Source organism: Anas platyrhynchos, chromosome 6 (genome assembly GCF_047663525.1).
Source record: "Anas platyrhynchos isolate ZD024472 breed Pekin duck chromosome 6, IASCAAS_PekinDuck_T2T, whole genome shotgun sequence".
In the NCBI taxonomy this organism is placed as follows: domain Eukaryota; kingdom Metazoa; phylum Chordata; class Aves; order Anseriformes; family Anatidae; genus Anas; species Anas platyrhynchos.
Window position 1 is genome coordinate 33,508,749 of NC_092592.1, and position 12,048 is coordinate 33,520,796.

General features: G+C 33.5%; 1 protein-coding gene across 17 annotated transcripts in view; it reads left to right on the forward strand.

Annotated features, from left to right (window-relative positions):
* The window catches only part of ATRNL1 (attractin like 1), a 493,325-nt gene that overhangs the window by 199,552 nt on the left and 281,725 nt on the right, over positions 1-12,048 (forward strand). For all 17 annotated transcript variants that reach the window (XM_072039818.1, XM_072039817.1, XM_072039820.1 and 14 more), the window contains 3 exons: positions 6,451-6,545; positions 7,198-7,276; positions 8,287-8,444. In XM_072039818.1, the coding sequence (XP_071895919.1) occupies positions 6,451-6,545; positions 7,198-7,276; positions 8,287-8,444 (332 nt within the window). The remainder of the gene's footprint in view (positions 1-6,450; positions 6,546-7,197; positions 7,277-8,286; positions 8,445-12,048) is intronic.

A 12,048-nucleotide genomic window follows, 5' to 3' on the forward strand; every position in this document is an offset into this window, starting at 1 on the left:
GTTTCATTTCCTGCCCTATAAAATGGGACTAATAGTGGCTGCTCATCTCACAGTAATGTTATAACAAATTCATTAACTTTTCTGAAGAACTTTGAAAATGATAGTGATGAATACTATAGAAAGCCACATTAGAAATTAATTCGGTCTTTAGAAGAGGGTTTGTGTAGTAAATGAGGCATGGGTCTAGCACTGAGTACTGAGCATAGAACAAAGTGCTGAATAGCTGCCCATTAAGTGAGCGCTCACCCAAAAATAATTTACAGGCAACCTTGATTGTAGTGGTTCATTTTACAGTCTTGATATTCCTCTTTAACATACCTTTTTGTACATAACTTTATCACTAAGTTACATTACACATATCCATTTTCTTAAAGAATATCATAATTATATATTCTTAAAGTGTTTTAGTGGCACTCAGAAATAGTGAAGTAAAACTTCACTAAAATCTCTAAATGTTTCTGTCCAGCCTTTGTTCTTTTGGAAACAATCTGGCATTTTAGAAAACACAGTTTTCTTTTAATACAAAAGCTTGAGTATCAGAATAGGTCTATTCCCTGTTGAATGTGAGCATAAAACTCCCATATTAAGCCATATTAGCTATGCTGAATGTTACGGCTGTCAGAAAGAGAACATTGTCTTGAAAATTAACAGCAATATTAGTATTAAACTGTTGCTTTGAAATGTTATTTTCTCATTTAATGGAATGACTTTCTTTGCCTAATTATTGTTGTGTTCTCACATGTGCTCATTAGTGACATTTTGAATTGATTTTAGTAACATCTTTTGACCATGAAATTGGTAAATTGTTTTGAAAAATTCAAAATAGAGGTAAGAAAAGGCTCAATAACTGTAAGACCTTGTTATATTTGACTGTTGATGTCAGGATTGTATTGTGGTCTTAGCTCCCAACATTCTTTTTCTATTTCATCTATTTAATCTTCATCTATTCATGGATTTTTTAATACAAAATGAAGGAGTGGGCTTGGGAACAGAAATTAGACTGTAGGACTCCCCTCTGCCTGCTGAGTGCCTGCATCATTTGACTTACTCTTACCTCTTTCCATGTGCGTGCACACTGAATCTTTTTCCCTGGAGGTTTGAGTCCTGCTGCTGCTCCTCCTTTGACTACACTAAGATGACAGTGGCACACAACCTGCTAGGAAAAATGGGAAGAGCTGGTTTTAATACTACCAACAAGAAGGGAGCATGCAACATGTTGAGATCTTTGAAGAGGAGGCTGTGCTGCAGCAACGTGGTGGCTGAACTCTGCAGTAGCTGAGCTTCATAGCTGAGTACAGGGCTGGCTGCTTGAGAACCTTTGACTCAAGCTTGTAGATTCAACCTACAGCATGAAACTACAGCATGTGGTGGTGGGATGTGGGCTTGATGCATTTGTGTAGGAGATTTCTAGGTCCTCAAGAACATTTTCATCAGGAATATTTCCTGAATATTTAGACATTGAAGTTCAGGGGAGTTATTGGTTATACCCTAGTATGTGGCTGTTTAAATTCTTTCTGCCTGGCACTTGAGTCGCCTGTAACTTGTATCAGATTTGAGGTGAAGGTCTGGACTGCAGACCAAACATGCCAGGCATTTTACAGTCATTTTACAGCTCGAAGTGGTGGGATTACTTTTGTTATGTGGTAATGTCTCAGTGACTTTCTCTCACCCATTGGTGTGGGGAAATTCTGAACATACATTAAAAAAAAAAAAGGCAACAACAATTATTTATTTTTATTTCAAAAATATTAAGTGGGAAAATGTAATGATGAAGGATGATGGCAAAAAAAAAAAAAAAAAAAAAAAGGTTGGATATTAACATTGTACTGAAACAATCTAAAACTAAAATGAAACGGTCTACTGTATAGTATTTCCAAAAGACTGGAGCTGTGTAGAAAAAACAGGTTACTGTTAGAAAGCTGATGTGGTTCAGGTAAATTCTTTTTGTTCCCTTTTTAAAAATAAAAGAATGCAACAGTTATTCTGTAATGTCATTAACATTTTTCCATAGTTCTGAGGAGAATCTATGCAGTGGTCAACATAGTTAACTACTTGCTCTCTTTAGAAAATCATTATAGCTAATTAACACTTTGTGAATTAAAAACATGCTGAGAATTAAATCTAGATTGAAGAAATGTGTCTTGAACAGAGGTGGGATTCATCGTCTAGATTTTTAAAAAATTATTTCTGTTTAAATCATTAAGTGTAAATCCATATGGAAAAAAATGTGAAAATGAAGAAATCCTAAGAAAAACTAATAAATGTAACTTCATTTTTTCTTATGGAAAAATGAAACCACAATCAAAACAAAACAGTGTATCAATTGTACTTCTGGAGAGTCAAGCATTTTCTTCTATAATTAACTGAAATCATTCTATTAACTTAAATGTTTAAGTTCTGAAACTTAATGGTCATTGATAATATTTTGAATTCTATCTCTTACAGAAATGTTGGTTGCATTTGTTTATTTTATTTTCAGTGCTCATCAGATTTTGAAAAGACTTGGAACTTTGTTGTTTGTATAGATCAGACAGCTGAAAATTATAATATTGTTTTTATCAGGTGTTGCTAATATAGCAGGTGATTGTGTTTACTATTTGTATTCTGCTTTTGTTTTCATCCTGTGCTACAATGTAAATGCAGTGAAATTTCTTAATTTCTGTATAGCTGTGAAAGATTTATTTCCTGATTGAATCAATCTGTTATATGTGAGTGTGTCTTTATAAACAGAAACACTTATGAAAAGTCTCATGTTTATTTAAAGGGTAAAAATACTTATGGTCCGCTTGATCAAAGTTTACAGGAGAAAGAAAAATATATGGAGTACAATCTAAGGCTTCTCTAAATTTCTGACATTAAATACGTGGAACTATATGTCAACAATATGTACTGAATGTACTTTACATAGCTATTTAAGTGTGCTATAAACAGCTATTATCCATTTAGCTATTTGTACATTTAACTATTCAGAACAAGTCATACTTATACAATTACATTTCACTTTAAATTTTGTATATATTTACAAGATAAGCTGTCTAGACTGAATGGCACTATGAATTGGGAAACATGGTGTGATGTACTGAGTAACTGCTTAGTTTGTTTATGTGCTTTTACACTGCATTAACATAGATTATTTATTGGGGTTTATGTTCAGGATGGAGCTTGACAGTGCAAAGGAAAGTTGTTTGTTCTGCCTGTTGTCTGGAGAAGGTGAAACCTAGAGGAGAGGGAGGAATTAGAATAAGATGCAGATGCAATAGGTAGAGGAATGACTTCTTTACAGTCCCTTTTAATTTCTACTCTCACTTTGAATTTCCTCTTAAATTAGTTCTTCCAATTTCTACTCTAATAAAATCTAGCTTTAGAGCCATACAGGTACGTGGGATGTTCGATTGAAGGAATAGATCCAGACAAATCTTGCTCAAAGTTTTCACTAACCAGAAGAATCCTTACTATGAAAATAAACCTTTTTCCAAGCTGTGAGGAAAAAGAAACTTCTTTAGCATACTTTTGCAGTCCTCAGAAAGATGTAGAGGAGTCTTTTCGTAGTATCATCTCTTTAATTTGCACTGTTGAGTCATGTAACTGCAATAGGCAGTGCTCTTTGTCATGTTCAAGTCTTGTACATTCCAGGTATCTTCCTTGAATTTGAATCATCTGTGAAGAGATACATAGTTCTACTTTGCAAGCATCCACTTTGTGTTCAAGATAGGTTTGATGATTTGTTGCCCTCTACTGCAGGTCTCTGTGAAATAAAAACTTCATAATTTGTGTTCATTAGTACTCAGAAATGTGCTTTCTGAATAGTGGAAATCTCTTCCCACTTTATAAGGCTGGCTTGCCATAAGTGAAAGGTGCTGTGGCACCTTTGAAGGTCTGTGTATCTACTCTCAGAAGTCTTTTTGAGAATCGCAAGTGTTGTCTGTGTAGTGTAATGGAGATAATGGCTACTGCATGGGATATATAACTGTCTCTGCTACTTACTAGTAATGGAGTGGTTGCTAATTGATAGCTCCATAAAATTTTTTGGGACATGTTGAGTGTAAAAGATGCTATGCATAACCAACTCTGCTTTTCATGATTTATAATTTCAATTGTTTTGTGACTAAAAGTAAATGGTGGTGGTGGTGGGGTGATTACAGGTGGTAAAGTTATGGCAATCTCTCTAGTTTAGCATCTTTTATCATTGGAAGATATGTTCATAACTCATTGACTTTTAGCATGTAAAACAGAGGGGTGTGTTTTGTTGTTGTTGCTTTTAGTTAACTAATTTTTTTAAAAACAGGAAAAAAATTGTTTAAAAACAGGAAAAAAAAACTTTTTTTTTTTTTTTTAAGATTAAATGACTTAAGTTTTTAAACTCAAGTGCTTCTTTTTTATGGTTGGGTGACAGGAGTCATGTTTCTAATCTTGTTTTTGTCTTATGATGTCTTAAACATATATCACTGCTGGTTTTTGGCTGACATTCTGGATCTCTGAGAGGGCACAATCTAGGCTTAGAGGAAAACCATGGCATTTAAAAATTTGCTCTATATTGTGAGAAATCAACCATACCATACCATGCCATGTCCTGAAGGCCTACTTGTATGTAGTCTTTGTAGTAGCCAGAATATCTGTGGAAGTGCATGCTGTGGTGCTAGTCCACAATATATTTACAACAATTTGCAAAGATCTGTACTAAAGCAGTAATTTGTATTTCATGGATTCCAGGCTAACCAAATCACATTTTAACATATTTACAAATTATTGCAGGCCTTTGGCCTTACAAGTCGTAATTATGAAAGGATTTATTAATCCCTTTAATAGGGATCAGTCTCTACTTCCTATCTTTTGTTGTCCTGTTACTGTGTAATAGGTATAATAATAATCTTACTACATCTTACTACATAGATATGTCACATTGTTACTAATAAAGTCACTGAAGCTTTCTTAATTCTATTTACATATCATAGAAGTGTAGAGCACTATCAATAAATGATTATTTAAAAAATAATATATAGTCATCTTTCACCTTCATAAGCTTTGAAATACCTAATCAAAACTCATTGTCTAAGGCATCTGTTTGATGATAAAATCAATTTATTTTTATTTGATTAATTGAAATGTGGTGACTGTAATTCCTTTCATTTACTTCTCTTATTTTCTGAAAAATACTCTGAAAAAAATAGTTAACATTTTCTTCAATTATTAGGGCAATACATTGGGCTACATTCACACTTCATTGATCAGTAAGCTTTTTTCTCCTTCTGTGTCAGACTTCCCATGGGATACAAGAGTGTATGTTTTCAGATGATGTGTTGCAGCAGAAAAGGTGATTGTCAGCAGTAAGCACACTATTGAGTCCAACAAAAGGCTGACACTGCTTTTTTCCGCTTTTGACTTAATCTGTCACTCTTTGTATTTACTGATTTGGTTTTATGATCACTTTTTTATTATTGTAGTGCTCTGCTAGAGTGGTGTTGGTGGCTAGTACAATCTTATCAAGACAGGGATTAAAATAGGGCATTGGAATTATTCACTAGGGTCTAGTATCAAAGATAATTTTGTTCTAATCATATTTTCACACATAGAAAATACCAATCTGAATCATGTAAATTTACACTTATAAGGCACCTCCTTATTTCCCATAACAGAGGAAAAACTGGAATCTTTTGATCTTTGTAAGGCCATATTGGTCAAAGAATTCTGTTAGATCTGAAAATATTTGGCCCTGTAACAGAGCATTCAAGATCCACCCTATCCACCTCTACTTCCTGTTGTACAAGGATTATTAAACTGCAACACAATTTATATAATAAATATAATATATTTATATAATAACTCTCTGAGAGCTCTGGTGATTCTTGACTGTCTGATTGCCCTGAACAATGTATTCTGTGATTCTCCATGACCCCTCTATGAATTTCAGCAACAGTAATCCCTGTTGATGGGTTCTTTTTCTTGTATTACAGAGGTGCTGGAAACCTGCTTCAGCCTGACAAATGCAGCCCCCATCTCCAGAAATTTCCTTTACAGTTGTTTCTAGAGTTGTTTCTATGACCCAGCTAAGACTTAATTTAATTCGTCCATCTTCAGGAATAACATGGGATGGCTCAAAATCTCTGTCTTCCAACTGTTTGCAATCATTTTATTCTCATTTCAGGAAGGGTTAAGCATGGCTTGGGTCCTTTCTCCCTTTTGTACTTAAGGTGGTCGTTGAGGAGTACCATTGATGTTGAGTGACAGAAATGGAACAGATAGAAACAGAATGGCAGTTACTTGCCTCTGTTTCTTTAATAGTTTGAAAGAAAAATTTGTAGTACAAATGTCATATGAATACTTCTGACTTTTAGATTACCCTGTGCTTTTTAAAATAAAAGTGAACAGTGAATTTCTAAGTGCTTGCATAACATTTTATTAATGTATGTACACTTGAATCTGTTTTATTTCTGCATTCTGTTTTGTCCACAGACAGCCTTTTGATTGATTACCAGTTTACCTTCAGCTTATTACAAGAGGATGATCGCCATCACACTGCCATAAACTTTATAGCAAATCCAGAGCAGGTAAGAAAATATGATTAATTTTAGGCAAGCTTTGAAGAGTCATGACTGAGATTTCCATTATATTTTATCATAATGAAAAGTCTGTAAAGTGTCTATAAGTATTAGAAATATTTCAAATCTTTTTGGAAACTGAAAATATTCCTGTGCATTTGGTGAGAAAAATTTCTAAATGCTAGATCAATGAGCACAGATCAACTGTAAAAGTTTATCAGCTGGTTTATTTTATTATTAGTCCCATGAATGACGAGTTCTAATATCTTCTTGAGATGAATTATAGAAACATACCCTTTAGTTAAGGAATGTTTATTAGTAGATGAAAAAGATCGTTTATGAATTGTAATTTAAATGTATTTTATACCATGCATTTTTTCATTTAGTTTTGCAAAGACAATTATTTCACTATGTGGTTTGCAATCTGAAAAGATAACTGGTGAAGTTATATTCTTACTTGTGACCTATTCTTATCAAAGCAAAAGAGACAATTGCCGTTGTCTTGGAAGACTGTATATTAGAGTGTCTGTTTTAGCTGAAAAATGGTAGATGATTGTAAGCCTATATTTGGTTCTGTGCACTGGATCAAATACATTCAATATATTCAAATACATTCTGATACATTTTGTTAACTTCAATTATCTTGTTTTTTTGTATCCAGTCAAATAAAAATTTGGATATATCAATTAATGCATCAAACAACTTCAACCTCAATATTACATGGTCTATTGGCTCTACAGGTAAGGGTGAATTTTGGTATGATGACTTTTTCCCATATGATTTCATGATCCCTTAAGCTGTTTTAACCCAATTGTCTCTTTGTTGCTGATTTTGATAATAAAACTTTACAAAATGTATTCTTTTGCCATTATCATTATGCCATTATTAATTATATTATTTAAAGCTCAGATGATAATTTGCAATTTGAACAAAGCTTCATTAATATGTTAACTTTCTCTCCTATTCAATTAAAATGACTTTGGTAGAAAAAGCTTGTAGTCTATTTAATTTTTTTAAATGACAGTGTTATGAAATGCTGTGATTTTAATTAAGATAAATTGCTTCCTTAACTACTGTAGAGACTGAGATTTTAATTTCTTTGTTTCAGTGTTCAAGCTAAAAATTTAATTATTAACCTTAACATTGATATCAAACAATAAAGTTCGTCTGTGTGTGCTGATAAAAGGAGCTGCTTATCTATTTTTCTCCAACTTTCAGCCCCATTACTCCTTTTTGTTTTAATAGCAAGGAAGAAAAGCTTTATTTAGATAGTTTCTCTGAATTGGTTCTATTGACTTTCTGAAAATACATCCAAGGAGAAGCATGATGCTTCAATGAAATTGTAATAAAGTAAAAAATAAAAACCTGAAGGTTCAGAGTCTTGCATCAACTCATAAATTTCTTCTTAGATATATTTCTGTATTTTATTTCTGTATTGTATTCTGTATTTTAACATACCACAGTTTGCAAATTCTATTTATTCCTTTATTTTAATTTAGTCAACAGGAACCTGTGAGTTTTTATTGAAATGGAATATAAATTACTGGAATAAACTATATTAGCTGTTTGGCTGATCATAACAACTTTATTCTAAAGTTCATGTAACTTCTATTAATTTTATGTTTCGTTCATGATTTTTTGAAACCAGAGTAAGAGTTTTCGTAAATTCTCTGTATGTATGTGAAGAGATACCTGTTCTGATGTCCTGTATCAGGACATCATATGTTATTGTTATTGTTTTTTTTTTTAGCTGGAACAATATCTGGAGAAGAGATTCCTGTTGTTTCTAAGGCTAATATTAAGGAATACAGAGACAGCTTTTCTTGTGAAAAATTTAACTTTCGGAGCAACCCAAACATCACTTTCTATGTCTATGTCAGTAATTTTTCATGGCCAATCAAAATACAGGTTAGTACAGTTGTTTTGTGCTTATGGAGATGTAGACATCTTAGCTCTGCATTGAAGTTAAATTTCACTTGTAAAGCAATTGTACAAACAGTATTATTTGCATAATATTACATAGTATTTTCTTTGTAGAGGAGTTACATTATGATGTTTGTACTTTTGGAGGTTGAGAGGCTTTCTTCTTCTTTTCTCAAATGAGATAGACTTTAGGCTGTCAGTTTTAAGTCTGAAGTTAACATTATTGAACATACATGTAAATTTGTGATATCTTATGCCTTTAAATGTGTACATAAAAAAAAATAAAATATGTTTGTACACAGAAACTTGTATGTCATCATGTGATGTGATGACGTACAATTATCTACGTATATACATACCTAGATATTTGTAATCTTTCACTAATCATTACCTTTATTAGCCTCGTACTACCTTAAAAGGTTTAATGTCTGCATTGCAGTGCATTATTACATACTTCGGAGTTAATGTTAGGTGTAGTTGGCTGGAATTTATATTCTTCTTTGACTTCATTGGAATCAATTTTTTTAATATTTTCTGGAATGTGTGGCAGACTAAAAAAAAAATGATACAGTGATGTATTATTTTTTGCTAGAAGTTCCAGAAATATTTTTAATTACCATTTAATTACCATTACTATAGCTGTATTTGTAAATACTGTGTCCCCTGTATCAATCAGGTGCTTTTAATGTTGGATGACCAAGTTTTGGCTATAGCTAGGCTTCTCATAATCAGACGTGAAAGATATCTGTGAATATGTTACACGGTGTCCAAAGATAAATTTGCAGAACTTATTCACACTTATATATGTACAAGTTAACATTTATGCATAAAACCCCTGAGGTTAGGGGTATCTTTCCCATCCACCAATTCCACTTTCTAAGGACAAAACAAGTTTGAATGCCAAATAGCCTTCCTAAACAGACTCATGAAACAATTTAAACTGCAAATGCTTTACACACTCCTTTCATCTATAAGATTGGAAGATACCTTTATCATCATTACAAGACTACCGTTATTAAGGTGATGTATTCTTAAGATGTGCAAATCTTTGTCAGATGTTGGCAGATTGCAGCTCCTTCCTGTGCTGTTGCTATTTGCAGCGTAACACGCTAATAACAATGTGTTTTAATGATTGATAAAGAGAAAAGAGAAAAACCTCGTACTCCACTTAGAAATGAATTCACTTGAATTTTATGCTGAGGAAAAAGAATGCTAAGCTTCAGCTACAGAAACAAAGTTTCAGGACTGTGATATTATCCTCTCTATTTGCCTTCCTAAATTGACAGGATTGTTATTTATCCTTCAACATTTTCATACTGTGATTTGTTCTTCTACAAGGAAATAAGTGAAGTTCATGTTATCCCCATTAATTTATTATTTTTGGTACACTGTCAACAGATAAGGTTTTCAAATGATAAATGGAGTAGGGAACTTTTCAGAGAACACAAATTTAGTTTTCTATGTAAAGTTTATGATTCTCTAGTAGCGAATCATAAACCAGTAGATTTTTTAAAAATCTATTGGTCTTCCTAGGATTTAAGATTAAGAGAAGGAAGTAATGGGTTGTTCCTATCCAGAGTCTGTAATTTCTAAGACTAGTACTACATCACCTCACAGTTCTCATACCTATGACCTTTTACATCTGTAAGCGCATTTCATGTTCTCAAAGGTGGTTGCAGTCAGTCTACTGTCATGTCAGAGAACAGCCATTTAGAGGATGATAATCCTTACATAAATGACGTTACTGTGACAGGGCTCTTTGAGAGGTTCAAGATACTGATGATGAATTAGAGTTTGGTTAGGAATGAGGAACTCTTCTAGATGGTCTCTGAAGGACTTCTAGACCATTTGAAAATTCATGTTCTTGAATTAGCCACCTTTATGTTTCTGTGGTGATTAGACAGCTAGCCCTGCGTTCCAGTGCAGGGCTTTGGATATCATGGGATGCTGGCCCATTCACAAATGGTCTAAACTCTGAACTGTTTGTGTTGCAGTTCTTTCAATGACTGCAGTCATGCTGCATTGGTCATAACATGTTGGTTAAAAGCATAGTGATAATTTATATCAATTCACCACTAAAGGTTTCATTTAATCCTGTTAGAGTTAAAGAAATCATTGCAGCTTTCATGAGAGGTATTTTGTTCATATGAATAAGTAAGATAACACAGTACTTTAGCAGAGGGCTAAAAACTCTCTTCAGCACATCTAGCATGATTCGTATACAATCTGAGTACCAGTCCCCTGTATCTACTTTATTCCTTAGGATTTGTAAAAAATAGATTATATAAAGAATGAGTTCTTAAGGAAGCAGATATCATGACCTTAACTTCCCTTGTAATTGATATTCCAAGTTGTGTTCATATGAATTTCACCACTCTTCTTTTATGCCTACTATGTTGGCACTGGAGTTAAGATTATTTATGTCTTTCACTGGGAAGGTTTGGCTTTGGGTGCTAAAATTACTGCTCTTACCATTGCATTTTCTATAGCAGAAGGAACTGTTTTCCTGTCCAAGTCACCTATACTATCTCCATCTTTGCGTTCAGTTCTCTTCATTGTTTTTACATGTACAAGAAACAAAACTGTGTCCCAGCATGCAGTTATTTATTTGGATCAGTGTCTTACAGTTGCTTCCTCAGGTACTTTTATTATGTGTTACCTATTCAGCAATTTTTGATTCTTTTTCTAAACTTTAATAAATCCCTCCCTGGTGATCCTAACATAAAATATCCTCTTTCAAAATGTGATTTTCTGACTCTGAAAAAAAGGATATGTGGAGGTTGTATCCATGCAGCAACTTCCTGAAGATGTGTTGGTGTGAGATAATTTTCAATCAGCAACTACCCAGTGACCCATTTTGGTTTTGTCACTGATGAGCCTAGTGACCTCAGAATCTTCAGCACTAGGTAGGAACACTCCAGCACCTCTTCAGCACTAGGTAGTAGTGAATTACTTACCAGCCATAGAAACTACATAGAAACTATGTATGAAGTTCTGTTCTCTTTAAAAAAAAATATATTTACTTTGTAAAATTCTGCTCTATGTCCCCATTACTCAGTGTCCCTCTCTTCCATCCATAATGGCTAGAGGGACACAGCTGGGTGCTTTCTGAGTAACATTGTTTCTCTGCAACACTCAGGAAAATGCATTTAAATTTCCTGATGCTAAAAGCATTTTATTTAGCTATAAGATCTTTTTGTCCTTGACATCAAAGGAGAAGCAGAGATATGTCAAAGCTGCATAAACGATCATTAGAAAACTGGTGATATAGGACATCTTTGGCTAAGAGCTGTTTCCACAAATAGCACTTTTATCAGGTGCAACATGGACAGCCACCATTTTTTTCTCAGAATTCAGTAGTCGTTCTATACTGGCACACAAATTTTGGATATTTTCCTGTTGAACTATTGGAAGAGTATGCCACATATCTCCATTTCCTGTATTGCAGAAGTGGATTGGAAAATATGGATGACATGTAAGAATAACTGTTATAGGCTTTCGTGGACAACAGTAGCTTATGCATCTTTCAGAAGATGTCTGTAAAAAATATCTTTGTTATAAGACAGTTCAAGTGTCCAAATAACGGGAC